General features: G+C 39.5%; 1 protein-coding gene across 3 annotated transcripts in view; it reads left to right on the forward strand.

Annotated features, from left to right (window-relative positions):
* The window catches only part of dock8 (dedicator of cytokinesis 8), a 55,525-nt gene that overhangs the window by 3,505 nt on the left and 34,012 nt on the right, over nucleotides 1-18,008 (forward strand). For all 3 annotated transcript variants that reach the window (XM_086314668.1, XM_086314666.1, XM_086314667.1), the window contains exons 2-5: nucleotides 9,784-9,883; nucleotides 13,985-14,160; nucleotides 14,557-14,628; nucleotides 14,824-14,932. In XM_086314668.1, the coding sequence (XP_086170794.1) occupies nucleotides 9,784-9,883; nucleotides 13,985-14,160; nucleotides 14,557-14,628; nucleotides 14,824-14,932 (457 nt within the window). The remainder of the gene's footprint in view (nucleotides 1-9,783; nucleotides 9,884-13,984; nucleotides 14,161-14,556; nucleotides 14,629-14,823; nucleotides 14,933-18,008) is intronic.

Raw genomic sequence — 18,008 nt, forward strand, 5'->3', positions numbered from 1 at the left:
TACAAACTTTGGCTAAATGTGTGCAGATAAAGCAGTCGGACTAAGCTGGAAATTATAATTCCTTACAGCCAGTTTTTCATGCTTTGAGCCTGCCTGTGACCTGAGCCTTGCTAAATGACTGCTGTGTTTGTGCGTGCCTCCCTTTGACAGGAAGCTGAGTCGTGATTGTGCTGATAGCACTAAGGCCCATTAAGTCTGGAGACATATGATAGTATGAGATGCACACTGGGGGCATCCCTTTGGTCTGCTTTCCTGCTCTTGTCATTTATACCACACTTCTGTCTGTTTTCCTGTGTTTCCTCCCCTGCTCAGATTAAGGAAAAACACTGAGAGGAGGGAAAGGGTTTTAAAGGTTCAAGGATCTACCTATGTCTTGCTAATATAGATAATTTTATGCTTGGTGGGAGTAATCAAATTTGCCATCTCTGGGGCTTATTGATCAGAGATGTTGCTGTGAGGAAGGGGGTAGAAGCAGACTCTGTCTGAGAAACACTTGGGTATTGATTTCTAAAAAGCTGGAAGGAATACACCATATGCACACATGGCAAGTGGAGACCTGCAATGTATGACATAACAAAAAGGGGCCTACTTCTTTGGGGTAAAGGGTTCTTGCTCTACAAGTAGGTGTGGTGTGAGGATTAACAGTATTTCCTCACAGCAAGAAGGTCCTGGGTTTCCACCACCTGTCCTGTGTGGAGTTTGAATGTTCTCCCTATGCTTGTGAGGGTTCCCTTCAAAGACTGGACCTCAGAACTGCACAAGAATTACACAACTGTTGTGCCCACAGATAAGGAAATTCTCCCCCAGCATGATCTAATATAACTATACAAAAGTCTTGAGCCAAGCCTCATTTTGCTAGGAAAATTGGGACAGTAATTTGTTTAAGCTTAAGCTTAACAAGTCAATATTTAGTATGTCCACCTTTATTCTTCAACACAGCCTGAACTTACTTTAGCAAGCTTTCTTGCCATTTTGTTTAGCAGTCTTCGGGAAAAGTTCTTCAGGCTTCTTGAAGGACATTCGTAGCTCTTCTTTGGATGTTGTCTCTTATTCTGTTCTTTGTCAAGATAATAACACACTGCTTCAATAATGCTGAGCTCTAGGCTCTGGGGAGGCCAATCCGTGACTCAGAGTTTTCTATTTGTTTGGTATTATTGTCAAAGCTGATAAATTAAGCTGTCACCAATCAGATGCTTCCTAGATGGTACTGCATAGTGAATCAAAATCTGGTGGTGCTTTTCTGTGTTCATAATTCCATCCATTTTGACAAGATCTCTAACACCGACTGAAATTCGGCGCCAAATCATGACAGAGCCTCCACCATGTTTTACAGGCACTGTTGTACATATTGTGCACGTTGACCATTTGAACCACAACTTTAAAACTTAGAGTCATCACTTGGCCTTTTCTCCTTGTTTCCCTTGCTGAAGAATGACTTCTTGACTGCTGAATTTTATTTCCTATTACTCAAGGACTTAAACAGTATTTGAAAGTCATTATCTGCTGTAAATAGTTTTAAAAGCTTCTTCTATTGTGCTTTTGAGAGATTCAACTAAAGAACTGGGAAAGATTTGGTGTTTTTCTGACAGACTGAGTAATAAAGTACCCAAAAGATACAATTTAAAATTGAGTCTTTCCTAAGTTGTCTATTATGTGTAGGCACAACTTAAGGTCTCTTGAGTTAGGTACGTATGTTCGAATGATTCATACATCAGTGTTAAGTGGGTCAACAAATAAAACTTTCTGCTAAAAATGTTCAGATAAAAGAAATAGATTGAAAACTGTTGAAAAAGCAGATAATGTCCAAAGAAAAGGTTTAAAAGACCTTCAGAAAGCCTAGAGAGCTATTTTTCAAGACCATTTTAAAAAACTGCAAGAAAGTCTGGTTCCTTGGAAGCTAAATATAAGGAAAACAGGGGCAGCCCGAGACTTTTTTCAGTACTCTATAATTGGTAAATGGTAAATGGCCTGCATTTGTATAGCGCTTTTCTAGTCCATAGGACCCCAAAGTGCTTTACACTACATTCAGTCATCCACCCATTCACACACACATTCACACACTGGCGATAGCAAGCTACATTGTAGCCACAGCTGCCCTGGGGCGCACTGACAGAGGCGAGGCTGCGGGACACAGGCGCCACCGGGCCCTCTGACCACCACCAGTTCCCCTGTGTCATCTGATAAAAGTAACCCATTGTTTACTGACCAATGAGGGGCGTACCTGACATCTTGTGTATATATTTAACCCACAAAGCAGCTTCAACAAAAATTATTTATGTCTGATAAATGATAAGATATTTAGCCTTGCTGTCCAGTCTCAGTGTCTTTGAAAAGGAGAATCTTATTTTTTCTTAAGAACAATGTCATTGTCATAGTATGACAGTGAAAATAATGCTGACAATATCGTAACAGCTGATCCATTAGGGAAGTCTTACAGACTGTAAATGTCTAATTATTCAAGCATGTTATCATTCACCAATTTTTTTTTTTTTGTCTAATAAGGTATGAACTAATCAACTGTGTTTATAATTGAAAAATATCAAAGCTGATTAATGATGCTAAGCTAGGGTTTTATTGTAATTGCAGCATTTTGTCTGCACAGTATGACTTGTGAGGCATTTTAAGCCCTTTTACTAACAAATAACATGATTATAGTGTGAGGCTTGTTGTGTCTTAGCACTGAGCCTGATCTCTCATCAGCAGTTCAACAGTGGCTTCATACTGACTCCCGGGGAGCAGCTGTTTTGATAGTGCCGTCCTCATCAGTGTTGATTAAATTTTCTAAAATCATCACTTGGGGAGGAAAAAGGCAAAGAAAACTACTTTTAATGATTGTCTTCAGGCTTTGTGTTCAGCTAGGAAAATGTTTTCTTAATAGTGATTCAAATGTCATGTCCCCAAAAGGAGAATTTATGAGAAGTTTTAATTGAGGTTTAGCGTGATCTAAAAAGCCTATAAGCATGTTTTATGTGTCCGTCAGTAACACTACAAACACACACAATAAGGTTACTCAAAGATATTAAGTTACATAGAAACTCAAACAATGTTTTCATATGCACTGTGGTAACCTGGTTACTGTAAAACTGAATATATATACAGTAATTCAGGCAATATAATGGTGAAATCACAAGTTACTTTTAGATTTAAAAAAAAAAAATATTTTATATTATTTTTTTAAGTTGCCACCTTGCTTTTTTGCTGCTTTTTGTACTGCATTGCACCTCAAATGCTTTCTATTTCATTTCTGCTTATAATTACACAATGAAATGTAGAATAAAGGAGGTTTATGACCCCAGAGTTGACAAAAATTATGCAAAAATGATGACAAAATTAGCAGTCGTGAAAAAGTATTAGCCCCCTTTCTGATTTCTTAGTGTTTTGCATATTTGTTATACTTGCATGTTTCAGATCATCTGTGGAACCATGCAGCTTCCACTTTGGATTTGGGACACAGACACCGTCTCTACTTTTAAGATCAGGCTTATCAAAAACACTCTCTCCTTTTTGATAAAGCATATAGCTGGGGCTGGATCCTCCCTTAGTTATGCTGCAATAGGCGTAGGCTCCTGGGGAATTCCCATGATGCATGAGTGTTTCTTCTTCAGTCACCTTTCTCACTCACTATGTAAATATAATTGAATTGAACTGAAATTGAGTTGTACAAAATGCAGTTTTTAAACTTAATTAAGGGAGAAAAGTTAACCAAACCTACCTGGTCTTGTGTGAAAAAGTAACTGCTTCTCTTGTTAAATAATGAATTTGATTAACCACATTTTTGTAAGGCTGAGTTTCCCTAAACACACTCGGGCCTGATTACTGGTGGACCTGCTGAATCAAGAAATCGCTTAAAGAGAACCTGTCTGACAAAGTGAAGCAGGCTAAAAGATCTTGAAAAGCAACACATCATGCCACGATCTGAAGAAAGACCTGAGAAACAAAGTCACTCTCTGTCAGTCTGGAAAGGGTTACAAATCAGTTTCTAAAACTTTGAGACTCAATTGAACCAAAGTGAGCGCCATTATACACAAATGGAGAAAACTTGGAAGAGTGGTGAAGCTTTTTCCAGGAGTGACCGGCCTACCAAAATTACTCCCTAACCCTAACCCCACGACGACTCATCCAGGAGGTTGCAAAAGAACCCAGAATGACATTAAAGAACCGCAGGCGTCACATGTCTCAGTTAAGGTCAGAGTTCATAGTTCCACGATTTTAAAAAAGAAAAAGAGAGGGACTATGGAAATGGCATCCATGGCAGAGTTCCAAGACACAAAACATTGCTGAGCAAAAAAGAACACAAAGGCTTGTTTCACATTTGACAAAAAAAAAGAACTTTTTGGAAGGTTTGAGGAAAGGAACATCATACCAAAAGTAAACTATGGTGCTGGTAGTGTGATGGTCTCGGGCTGTGTTGCTGCGTCAGTACATGGAAGACTTGCTGAATTCTGCTGTCTACCAAAACATCCTGAAGGAGAATATCTGGCCATGTGTTTGTAAACTCAAGCTGAAGTGCACTTGGGTTCTGCAGCAGGACAATGATCCAAAACAAACCACCAAGTCCACCTCTGAACAGCTTAAAAAAAACAAAGACTTTAGAGTGGCCTAGGTCAGTTCTGACCTGAATCTGATTGAGATGCTGTGGCATGACCATAAAAAGGCAGTCCATGCTCGAAAACCTTCCAGTGTGGCTGAATTACAACAATTCTGCAAAGATGAGTGGGCTAAATTTCCTCCAGTTATTGCAAATGCTTGATTGCAGTTGTTGTTGTTGTTGTTGTTAAGGGTGGCCCAACCAGCTATTAGGTTTAGGGGGCAATCACTTTTTTCACACAGGCCCATGTATTGTTTGATGATCTGAAACATTTAAGAGTGACAAATATACAAAAAAGAGGAAATCAGGAAGGGGGCAAACACTTTTTCACACCACTGTAGGTGCGTGATGTCTCCAAGATTGGATTAAATAGGAAATGGTGAATGCTTAAACATTGGAGTCTTTTGGATGCTTTTGATTCCTGGCATCCACAAATTCACCCCAGTAGGAGCCAGGCACCTTACATGATGGTGGTGGCTGAGAGTTTGTGTGAGTAGGTGAATGAAAATGTATTGTAAGGATCTAGCTAAGGTTAAAAGTAGGTATATACAGTAATGTGGAAAGGTCTTGAATCAGCCTTTAGTTCTTTAAACTTTACTAGGGAAATGGGTGCAGAGGTTTATTAAAACATCTGCAAATAAACATATTGTACAATTCTAAGAACTTGGAAAGTCAATATTTGGTATGAACATCTTTGCTGCCTGTTGTTCCGTTCTCAGTCATCATCGCTGCTTCAGTAATGTTGAGGTTTGAGCTCTGATCGATTTCCCTATGGGGAAATTGGCTTGCAGTGGAAGTCAGACATTTGTACACACCACATGAAAACAATCACATCAACATAAAACACAAGCACACAATATGCAGACATTTTCGCTCTTCCACACTAATTTGGCAACCTACATTGGTATCATAATTAAGCTGTTGCCACTCAGATACTTCCCTGTTGGTATTGCACGGTGGATCAAATCTGATGGTGCTTTTCTTAGTTCATAATTCCAATAATTTTGACAAGATCTCACACCATTAGCTGAAATGCACAAACCATGACAGAGTCTGCACTGTTTTACAGATGGCTGTAGACACTTAGAATCTACTTGTTTCCTCACCTTCTCTGTACATACTGACAATGACTCTAACCAAAAGTCATTATTATGCATTCAAAACTTTATAAAAACCTGTCACTGATTGTCAGCTACTTTTCCACTGAGACTATTTCTGATGGCGCATCAGCTTCATCAGATATAGTCTGAGTCCTGTTAAAGACATGACTTTTGTTGCAGTTTTATGTCTGCCACAGTTGTCCTCCAATTGTCTGGTTTCCTCAATTCTTTTTAAGAGTACAGTGCACACCATATTGATATAGGCTGCTAGTAACAAAGTGTCTAAAGATGATCTAGTGTCTGGTTACTTTTTTAGGGCAAGACATAAGAGCACAGTGGAAGTTGGCAGCACCACTGTTGGTATTCTCAGAGATCTCAGGCTTGCAGTTCTGTATGAGAAGCTGGTTTAAACCAAAGCTATTTCAGTACTTTTCTTTACTCAGCAGGATCTGATAGATTTGATGAAAGGTCCTACAGTGAACATTTTTTTGCTCTTAGAGTCTTGACTTTTATTCAACCCTGTTTATGAACTTTGCAGTGCTTCCAGTAGTGGCAAGTATTGCTTAAAATCAAATATTTGTCCCTTTATAAAGTTTTGTTTCTGGGTTGATCCACAAGAAGCAATTCCTTTTTCCAGGAATTGTGTCTTTATGATGTCTTACTAAAACCACAATCAGATACCAGTTTTTGCTAGATCAGTGATGCAAGCTGTTTTTGGTGTTATTTTGCTTAAGTGACCAAAGCTCTGTTTTTATCTTTCCTAACAAAAGCAGCTTTGGTTTTATGTAGCAAAGGATGCCAAGACCCATCACCACTGAAGAGAGACACAGATGCTGTCTGCTGTGTCAAGCTGTTTGTGTAGTGGTAAAAAAAAATGCCTGCTTGGATCTGAATACTGTTTTACTTGCCTTGTCTTTTTATAGACGGGCATTTAATCTGTATCAGTGAATGCGTAGTAGCACATGGACCCATGTGCATATATTAGCTATACTTTATGTACAGTATGTGTTATTAGGTTGTATGAGCTAGAAAGTACCAATGGAAGATATGTAGAAATGGCACAAGTTAGAGTGGTTAAGGGCATGTCTTTATAAAGTCTCATGTAATGAGAAGGGTTATTACAGAGTTTATATCGTCTTGGGTATAAACTCAATACACCCACCAGACAATCTGCTTTTGGACAAAAAAGCCTCAGCCTTATTGGATTTTTTTATTAGTTTTGTCATGAAAATCTCAACAGTAGCTTATTCTGATTTCAAAGAGACAACATGACAGAAGAAGAGGCATTTGAGGTGGGTGATTTCTTTTTGTGTGTGTGTCACTTAGGTCTCCACAAATAGATTTTTTTTTTTTAAAGCTTATTATACTGCAGCCCCTTTTAAACCTCATCTGTGTATGCAGTTCTGACATATTACATACTAAAACTGTAACCTGGCACATTCCCTTTAAGGAGAGCGAACAGAGATTAGTTTATTGATATGGAGGTACAGGGTAAAGGTGTGTATGCGAGAGTCCTCCACAACCAGTGTCCACCGTGTTATCTCGCGAGGGACAAACATACTGCTCTACACTTGTTCACTAGATACCGCCATATGATTGTGTGCGTATACTGAGCAGACATGAGGTGTGAGCGTTTTTATGATATGTGTGTGTAACTTTGTAGACTATAATCAGGCCGCAGCTGTATTTTGACTTGCATAGTGGTTAAAATATATTTTAAACCATGAATGCAAAGCTTTTTTTTGCATTGCATTGGTGTTGCTGTTGCTAATCTGGTCAATTGATCAGCTGTACCTGTTCGTGTGGGTGTGTGTCCTCTAATCTGGCTCGTGTGATTATTTTACAAGCATATTGCTGCAATATGTGTTTGTTTTTTAATGTACACAATTAATTCTTTTTACTTATTGTGCAGCACCACTTTCTTAAAACTCTGTTTTAATGGCCGTGAGCAGCTAGCTATGGCTTTAAATAAAAATGCTGCTGCAGTGCTGGACTTTGGCCTTTGTGTAAATTGTGTATACTGTTTTCCCACCCATGCCATGACCTTTTCTGGCATTCAGTTATTTTATTGACTCAGCATATTATGTGCTTTAGAGGGGGAGGAGAATGTGTTATAAACAGCATGACTGAAACAGGCTCGCTCAAGTATAGTAAACACATTCATAATAATAGTATGTCATGTTGTTAGCTCAGTACAGTTCAAAAGTCTTAATCCGCCTCTTATTTCCAAGCAGCCAGACTTTCTTGGAACTTTTAAAGCGATCTTGAGCAATAGTTTTCCAGGCTGTCCAAGTTTTTTTTTTTTTTTTTTTTTGTTGGACATTGTCTGGTTTTGCAGTAATTTTTAGTCTAGTTCTTCTACCTGATGATTTTCAGAGGGATGGTGATAGGGGGAAAGGGGATGAACCAGTGAACCACATGAATCACAAATTAATTTGGTTTTTGCGTTGCTTGGCATATTGTGCATCGCCTCCTTAAAATATTTGGGGAAACTGGACAAGTGGAGGACAAAAGAAGAAGTGGCAGGCCTAGGGGACAATAGCTGCAGCAGATGAACAGTATCTGAAAGTCATTCCTTTAGGTAATGGGGAAAAAATCTAGTAAAGATCTCAAAGAGGGCCTGAGAGATGCCTCTGTCATGGTTTAGAGTTGCTTTTTAGCCATGGTGTTGGGGGTGGAATTATGAACACAGAAAAGTACCATCAGATTTTGATCCATCATGTAATGCCATCTTGAAAGTATATGATTGGCAACAACTTCATTTTTGATTACAATGAAATGCATTGCCAGTATAGTAAAAGCATACATGGATAGAAAAATACACAATAGAACATCATCAGTCATGGATCGTCCTCCCCAGTGCCAGGACATCAACATTATTGAATAAAGGTTTTCATGCCATGTATTGATTTTTAAGCTTATTAGAACTGTGCAAGCTCTGATTTTGCCTGATGTACTGTATTTACATGCATGTTTATGTGTTTCAGTACACCCCTGCACCCATTTCACATTTTCTGAGGAAATATAAAGAAATGGGGCTTGGCTCAAGCCTTGCACAATACTGTGTGTCATGTTGTTAGTATTCATATTATGCCAGTTTGTTTTTAAGCTTTGAAATTTGTACTTGTTTTGTAATTCTTTTTCGAAATTTCCATGAAAGTGCTCATCAGATTGTGCATGCTCCATGATTCTGTAGCTTCAGTGGTTTTGACATACTGGCATTCCTTTACAGCATTTGTTATTAGTTTGCGGTGATAATTAGTAACAGCGATGTTGTAACAATGGCCAAGGGGACTTACTGAACCCGTGAGACTGACCACAGGCGAAGCAGTCGGGAATGTGACCCATTTGCTCAAGTCTTTGCCCTCTAACGCTTCCCTGTGCGTCAGCGTTACAATAAACTCTTTCTGACGCTTGCATATGCAACAATACACAGAAAATGGAGTAAATTTAACAGAAGACGCACACGAGAAAACTCAAAATGACATATACTTACACATACATACACAGACTGGGGTTTTGTTACTGAGCTGCTGTTGCGCAGATTTGGGTGGGGCTCCAGTGATATGGTGGATTAATTAGAAATAAGTAACTAGTGTATTAGTGGCCGTATCATGGAGATGGAATGTGTGCAGAAAATCAGGGCACTGTTCTCCCTTCTTATTGGTAAAAGCTACAGGCAAACACAAACACCATCTACCCAACATATTTGAATAGTACTCCATTCTTGTGTCATGTTGATTTCCTGCTTGCTCTGACCCTTACAGCGGGACACCATATCATTCAACGCAAGCATGACAAAGCCTCTACACAGCCAGCAGCGGTGGGCTTCTGTAGAGAGTGAACAATAGTTGAATAGGAACACCATGGCTGGCCGATTCGACTAAGAACAATTGCGGAATTGGTGCTGTTGCATCTGTCATTAAGATACACTATGTGTGCATGTGGTTGGAATTATACACAAAAGATGAGGTTGTAGAGTTTTTAATGCTTGTTTTAAAGCAAACATTCCCTTTAAAACAGCACACAAATATGATACTCTGGCTCATGAACACAAAACCTTATAAATCTGTGTTTTCTAACATTTTGTTTCAGGCACTCTTCTGCAGAGATCAGGAAACACTTTGGTGGGAACCATGGCTTGCATCACAGCCGAACCAACTCGAACGCTTCGGCCACAGTGTGGCTTACTGTGGTGAGTTTCCTTCTGTTAAAAGAATTCTTTTGCTTTTGGAGTTTAGTCTTTTGTTTTATTCAGCAGGAAATTGTCATATCATCCAGATTTGAACTGCAGGCAGATCTCAGGAAAGGAATGTTAGCAATATGAACTTTTTTTTTTAAGTATTTTTTCCCAGTTATGCTTATATTTCCTTATTCAAATGCGTAACATGTTAAGTGTGCTGTAATATTACATCTATATATTATTACTTCCCTTGTACCAGAGCAGTAGTGATGAAATCCTAGTTGAAGTGGGGGAAAAATCATGCTGTGACTAAAACATCAGTGGAGTGGCTTCCTCTTATGCTGCTTTAGTGATTCTGCTTATACCACTGGAGAGTTATAAGTGTATCATTTTCACATCCTGCCTTTGCTGTCATTAGCTCTGGGACTGTCTGACTCGGTGTGGTGTCTCACCTTGAAGATTATGCTTTGAATCCTGAAACAGTTCTTCTACAGCATGAGCTGCTGCTTTTGCAAAGAGCTGCCTGCATAGCCGTTTACACCGGCCTGACGCTGCTCTTTGGCTTAACATGCGTTGAAAAATGTAGCACATACTGAAAAGACTTGAAAGTCATTATGGCAGGTTGTTTTCTACTCTCCTCATTTGAAGCGTGACAGAGAACGATCCCTGCCCTCCAATGCCTACAGACAGAATGATGCACAGTAATCCTTTGCGGGGATTTGCTCCCGCTGCACTCTCTGTAGTACCCTCTGAACCTCTGTCTCTGCCTCCCAGCTTTATATGTTCTGCTCTCAGTCTTCTCGCTTTTCGTCTATTTCTGTCTTTTCCTCGCATCTTTTCTTCTGTGTCGCCCTACATTTCTCTCATGTAAAATTCTCTAAAGCTTGCAGTTGTTAAGTTTTGTGACATATATTTGTGTTTGAGTGACAGAGCTTAAACCCTTAAATAATGTTTTTTTGGGCTGTTTTTTTTTTTAAATTTTTTTTATTTTTATTTTAGTAATGATTCTTGAGCTTTCTGGCTGACAGGTCTTGAGGAGAAGTACTTGAGCCAGCTGTCCTGACCCGGCTTGTAGCATGCAGCATGGTTAATCTGTAACCTGCTTGAGAAATGGGTCAGTGCCTTGGATACTGACAGGCACTGGATGGGCGCTGCCTACCTTGCAGCTTATCCAGGCAAATCTTCAATATGTCCGGATTTGGGATGCGGGAGAGGATTTTTAATACCATAATCTCTGGGATGATAGTTTTACATTATTCAGCAGTCCCGTCTAGCAAAGGGATGAGGGAGGGGTGCTTGTTGCTGCAGTTGTTATGCGGATCACTACGTTAATATTGACTGAACCTGAGTTGAAACTGTTGCCTGGTCAGAGACATTAACAAATTTAAAAGCTTGCAGTCCGTGTGTGTGTGTGTGTGTGTGTGTGTGTGTGTGTGTGTGTGTGTGTGTGTGTGTGTGTGTGTGTGTGGCATGCACATGTATGTATCTCTAGTTTCTGTTCCTGTCTGTTGAAACACCAGTTGATGGAGGGACGCCTTGCTGATGTCACTTCCTTCAGTGTTTTGTGGTTTTGTCCCTTTCAGCTGAGAACTGTAATGTCTAAAACTGATGTCTAAACGTTTTGTGGGTCTCTAAACAGTCAGGCTCCAATTAAAGCATTGACTCTGTGGCTTCTGATTTATTTTTGCTAATGCTGATGGTTTTCTTTAAGCTTCTAGGTCTATGAAGCCCACTTTAAAGGGGTTCTGTGCATTGCACTGTGGCTTAGTTTCACTCAAAAGCACTGAGCGCCAGTAGGTACACAGTGTAGGTTCCCCATATCCGGAGTGCGCCATTTTGTACACTTCCTTTTTATGGTGTTCAGTTTTCAGCAGGGTAAGTTTGCGATGTCGGCTTGAGCTCAGTCTTTTTGTGAAACTAGAGTGAGATTTTGCTCACATATCTTCTGTCATGTTTACTGTAGCTTTATTTTCTCTTGGGTTCTTTACATCTGTTTCTTTTTTCTGTGTTCCTCCTGTATATCGACAGCAGTAATGTGCTTCTAAAAATGGTCATTTTTACATGAAAATGCTTTATTTGTTTTTTTTGTTTTTAAAAAAGCTTGTCTTATTTAATCATTTGTGCACATTCTTCACTGAGTTTTGTCACATCTTCCAGCCGTTCATGGTTTTCACTGCAATTATTGCACCTGTGATCAAGTTTGTCAAAAACGTCTGGTGGCTGTTGGCTTTGCAAGGAAAGCTGGATTCTTGCTGGCACCTCTGATGACTCCACAGAGCAGCAGGCACTGATCAGAGGCATGCATAGATTTGCATTCATTTGTTTTTGTTAGCCTCCATACAAGAAAAACAAGAAAAAGAGGCCATGTTACAATGATTCTTTGAACTTTGAGGCATACAGCCAGAGAAATGCACATGGAGTCAGATGAAGTTTGCTACTATAATGGTACTACTGAGGTTGTCCTCTGTAGAGAGGAGGAGTTAGTTTTTTTTTTATACCGGAGCCCTCTCATTTAAAACAATAATGATATAGTTCTTCCTTCTGGCTGTCTGTGTATTCTTTTGTCATGTGTTGCATGCTAAGCATTAATAATCGGCCGTGTGCAACAACATGCTCGTCGTTGCTTAGTGGAGGAAAAATATCCCTTAGGGTGGGTTGATGTGCAAAAACATGTCTGAAGGCAAATGGAATTTGCTCAGCTTTTAAAAGTTAAGCACAGCAGTGACTCATGTTTTTCTGCAGGTATTTCCACCTCTTATGTGTATACATGTTATCTTTTACTGTCTATACCAGTAGCTGGTTTGGCCCCCTGTTTCCTGTCTGCCTGAAGACACACTTTCTCTCACAGTTTTTGACAGGCTATCTGTATTTTACCTGTATGGGACAGTCCGCGTGACTGAAAGCTGAAATATTCTTCTAAAAAATGTCTGACTGTTCTTGTTCAAATTCATACTCTTAGAATGGCTTCCTTTTATTGTTCATCAGTTTTGGGGTTTTTTTCTTTTTAGTAATTTTTCATTATGACATTTAGCCCATTTCCATGGCTCAGATTAAGCACAGTCACTAAAAATATTTCCATCAACAACAAAAACAAAACTAAAAAACTAAAAAAAAAAAAAAAAAAAAAAAAAGCTTTCCGTCTGGGACTAGGCTTAAAATTGGTCTGGAAAATGTAGCCATTATAGGATATGGTTCTAAACCTTTGTCCTACCTCAGCTAACCCCTGATGATTATCAGATTGGAGGTCTGCCCAGTTTGCTGCAGTGACACCTGCTCCATGCAGGTTCCTTTTTTGTTTTTTTTGTTTATTTTTTTAACGACCACAGTCAGCAATGCACGACAAAAAAGGATGTGTGGTGCGCTATCTCATCAGTTGTGCTTCCCCCCCCCCCCCCCCCCCCCCCCCCCCCCTTTGGTACACTTTCTAATGATTATAAAAGCTCATCTGTGTCAGAGTACAGATTTGTTAAAAGGCTTAAATATGAAACTTTCAACCCATTTATATTGTACTTTGAAACCACTACAGCTTTGCTTTTGTGATGATCTGATGTAGTAGAGATGGAGTTACAGTTTCTGTCTAAAAATAGGATTTAAAAAAACACACACACACACACAAACAGCCTGAATGCCAGCTTGTTCCGGTTTCCGCTTGTGTAAGTCCCTGTGTCTATTGTTCTCAGACAGGTATGAGGTATTAGAAAATATTCATGATTCAACATGTTTGGTTATGCTTCCCTTTTTCTTCTCTGTAGTGTGTCTGAATTTTACAAATGGCTGTATAAACTGTAAAATGAAAAGTGTTTGGTTTTCCATTTTGCTTCTTGTAAAAGCTTATAGTTAGGGCTGGATCAGGTAACCGTGAACCAGTGTTTAGATACACTGCAGTATTCCTGCAATAGGACTCTCTATAAGTTTACACATCACTCTGCATGTAATCATTAGTTATTATTCATTTGTTGCTCTCTTCCATAGTGTCCTCTTTGTCTTGTAGGATAGCACTGGTGGTTGCCAGTATTTTCTAGATATTTAATTTTAATGTTTTGTTTTTTTTTCTGATATGTATTTCCATCTTCCCAATCCCAATATTTTCTCCATCATTCTTCGATTCTCCAGCCTCAGACGTATGATGCAGTGGAGCCCTTGGACCTGGAGGAATTCTTCATGTCGCAGTTAAAAAGTGGAGACTCTGCCCTGATGCAGGAATTTGGAGACTTTCCTGATGATGACCTGAAGGTGGAGCAGGTGGAAAAGGAGTGTCGCACTATTCGACACTCTGTCCCAGAGGATGGGTATGTTACAGGCCAATGATTGTTAAATAAGAGGATAATTTATGAGTCAATTAACATGGTTTTCTAGAGCTCACAAAAAGCCAAAAAGGACAGCGTTTTTTACTGACAGGTTTCTCTGAATGTCTTAAAATATTGATTAAACTGATGTTCAGAGGTGGGTAACAAGCCTTTATTCATCTTCCAAAGAAGTTTAGCAGATTGTTTTGTAATAAAATAAATATTTAGACTGTCTCCCCAAATTCATTGTAAAACAACTTTCTGCACGTTATCTTTGCTTATTCAGAGTATTCACAACGTGACCATGAAGTCCAAATTAAGACAGGAGAAGAATTCAAAGTTTTCAGCTGCTTGCATGTGTCTGCATATCTCATTGTCCTCATCCTTATCTCTTAACAGAGTGGAACTAGATCCGCATGTAAGAGACTGCATAAAGAGTTACACCCAGCCGTGGCTCGTCGTCTCCAGAAGGTAAAAGACTGCGTGTCCTATCTGATACATTCTTATGTTTACATGTTTCCTACAAAGACTCTCATATTCACTGCACACATGCACTGCATAATGCTTCAGTGTTGTTATCCAGACTGGTTCAGAGGTCTTTTAGTTAACCATGAATGCCCTTTTTTGTGTTTTTGTGTCTTTTCTGTCTTATGTGTATGCATGAAGATGCCAGGGGGATGGCTGGAGTGTGTATTCAGAGCGAACTGGCCTACACAAACTTCTTCGGAAACAGACCTTTGAGTCGGATTTTCAGCCAGAAAATCAAGAAAAAACGGTAAGAAACACAAACACACAGTCATGTGCTAAAGTTTTAGTTTAGAGGTTCGGATAAATAACCCAATAAATATTGAGTGTAAGTACCCTTTTACTTAGCCTGTGTCTTAACCAGCACCCTGTTACTCAATGAAGGAGCCTTCCTCCTGTTCAGTGTTGCGTGCAGCATACTATGAAGAAACAAGTCCTCACTGATTTCCTTCTCGGCCTCTTGTGTGCAGCGTGATGCTTCAGACATGCATTGTTGCTGTAGTCTCAGTTTACAGTTAGGTCGTCACATCTGATTTTGCTTGTTATTATAGAAACAGGTTTTTGACTAGATGGTGTTGCTTTGGTTTGTTGGTTATTACCACTTTAGACGGTCAGAACAACTGTGTAATTTGTCTATCTGCAGTTGTGATGTAACTATTATTTGCTGAACAACAGCCAGCAGTGAGAGATGGTTTAGTTTAGTGGGTTTTTTGTTTTTTTGTCTAGCTAAGCTAGAATATGAGAAAGTTAATGACTTTCCAATCTAAATACTGACAAGAAATGGAGTAAGTGGATTTCCCCAACAGCTTAATGCTATTTTTAAGCAGAACTACAAGAAAAGTTACTTGCCACAACTTGTCCTTGAATGACAGTGCGTTGGAACTCTGATAAAGTGACTTCTGTGTGGCAAAGACATTGTAGTGAGAGCAGTATGGTAGTCCATACTGATCAAGGCTTGGGAGACAATTGTTGGTGTGAAATGTGAGGCTGGGGGGAGACTGGGTTGGGAGACTGAGCGGGGAGTGGGTGGGGGTTGCTTTAATAGAGAACACAACAGTGTGTTGTTATTCACATCACTCTTTTTTTACCCTACACAGTGGCTCTTTTAAGTTTAGTGCACCACAGCCCTGTTGTATTATATTCAGCATTTTTCAGATCAGTAGCTGCCATCCAAGTGTTTGGATCTTTCATTATGGATCCTTGCCTCAGTCCTTCACTGAGCCAAGTTCACATCCTCTCTGTGCCCTCTCAGTCGCTTATTTGTCTTATAGTGGCCAAATCCCAGCTCCCAGAATCACACAGTCGCGGCCAATCCAAGTCCCAGCCAGTGCCACTCCCAGTTCCTGGCCCAGCCATCCCTTAGCCCCAGCCAGTCTCTTGTTGCTTCATCCTGCCAATTCTGACTAATTACCCAAACCAAAAGGCCCTCATTACTGCTGTAGGCTTCCCATGATCTATATGCCAGAATGAGAGTGACAGAGAGGGGAAGAACAGCTCTATTGTCCTTCAGCACTTAATAGTTCTCTTCTATGGACCAGTCTGCTTTAACAATCATGGCGTGATGGACTCTTGGAGCCTCAACATTGTGAAGCTTAAGCAGACTGGAAACTCAGTCAGTCCTAGCCTGTGGTGTGAGAGCTGGGATATGAATTTGATGGATGATAGGAGTGAAAGAGACAAGGAGAACGGGTGGCAAGAGGGACTGCTCAGATCAGGATGCAGCTTGGGAGCAGTGAGGTTATGACCTGCAATCTGGCTAAACCCCATTTTTGGGGTTAGAATCTTGAACTCGTGTCATTATAATTACGGTTGTGCATACGTGCTTGCCTGGATACAAAGGCTATCGCTTCAACTCAAGGTGAAAAGCTCAATTCGCAAATCTCGACACAGGAAATGGTTCAGGGCTGAATGAAACCCAGGCCCCTTGCAGCCCTTTGGCATATGGGTTGCTTGCTCAACTGAGTTAGCTACAGCGGTGCCCCACCATCCTGTTTTTTGGGGGTTTTTTTGTAAATATTCCAACTACAGGCAGTGATTCATATCCCGGGCACTCTAATGCTACTTTTAGGAAATTTGATTTCTTTGCAGATATTTACTTGGCGACAGGGGGTTTTATTGTTTGTTTTTGTTTGTTTGTTTGTTTGTTTTTGTTTGTTTTGTTTTTTTTTGTTTTTTTTTTTTAATGAAATCATTGATCCATTTGAAGAGGTTATACACCAAATTAAGTTACTTTTGTAGGTGGACTTCCTTATCGTGCAATGCCTTTCTGAGAGACCTCCCACTTATGATTTCTTACTTGAACCATAACAGCAGATCAAAAAACATGATTTCAATGGGGGAAAAAATCTGATCATGTGATCTCCTTGTGCAGTCAGGCTGGTTTTGGTTTTTTTTGTGGGGTTTTTTTTTTTCTGATTCTGGTTTAGGTGGAGGCATTGATGCCTAAAGAGTTTTTAACATGTAAGAATCTTTTATATGCCAATTAAAACTGCTAAAAAACAAAAACTATAAAAGGTTGACCTTTTTTTTTTTGGAGTAATAAACGAAGAAGCTTGCGGTGCATTTTAGAATACTTGACTGAATATAAAGTTTTACATACAACATTGCTCACAACTACTCAATAGGTCTCCCTCTGGATGCACAGAATGTGTCAGTACAATAGTCAAATTCATCACACACTTTTGTGAGCAGTTCTGGTGTCAGTGCAGCCATTGCTGTTTTTATGCCATCTACCAGAATCCACTCTTTCTGACAGTACGTGTTTCGATCATTACTAGTGAATGGTGGCGGGATTAAAGCACTTTTGAAATCAGATTATTTTTAATACACTTCATTTTTTTTAAAAATTAGACAACATATTCAGATGCTGTTTTTTCAAAAGGCTTCTGAGCACATTTATGAATCACATCACATCTAAGTGTCAAAATTATGCCGCTTTTTCTAGCTCTGGGTTAGCTCAGTTAGCTCAACCCTCTATGCTGTTCTCACTTTTGTTGAAAAACCCAAAGGCCTGTTGGGAGATCTGATTACAGAATTTGATTAACTCATTTAAAATTCTGTCAATATCATATCAGGAATGATGAGTAACTTATACCTCATTACCTTCTGGCCCTTTGTTACTGATTGGCTGGTCAATTTTTATGTATCAAATATTTAAAAAACAAAACAAAGCTTCTTGTTCATAAAAAATTAAGGATTAGTTATACACACCTGCTGAATATTGTGAAGTAACTCAAGTCATTTTACTCTCTTTTAAATACAGTGAACATAAGCACAGCTATATGCTGTGTCTTCTATACTGAGTAAGCCTTGTTTAGAAAAGTACA

This window comes from Aulonocara sp. 'chitande type north' Nkhata Bay, linkage group LG12, assembly GCF_057382095.1.
Source record: "Aulonocara sp. 'chitande type north' Nkhata Bay isolate Kocher_YH1m ecotype deep benthic linkage group LG12, A_spYH_male_GT1.1, whole genome shotgun sequence".
NCBI lineage: Eukaryota > Metazoa > Chordata > Actinopteri > Cichliformes > Cichlidae > Aulonocara > Aulonocara sp. 'chitande type north' Nkhata Bay.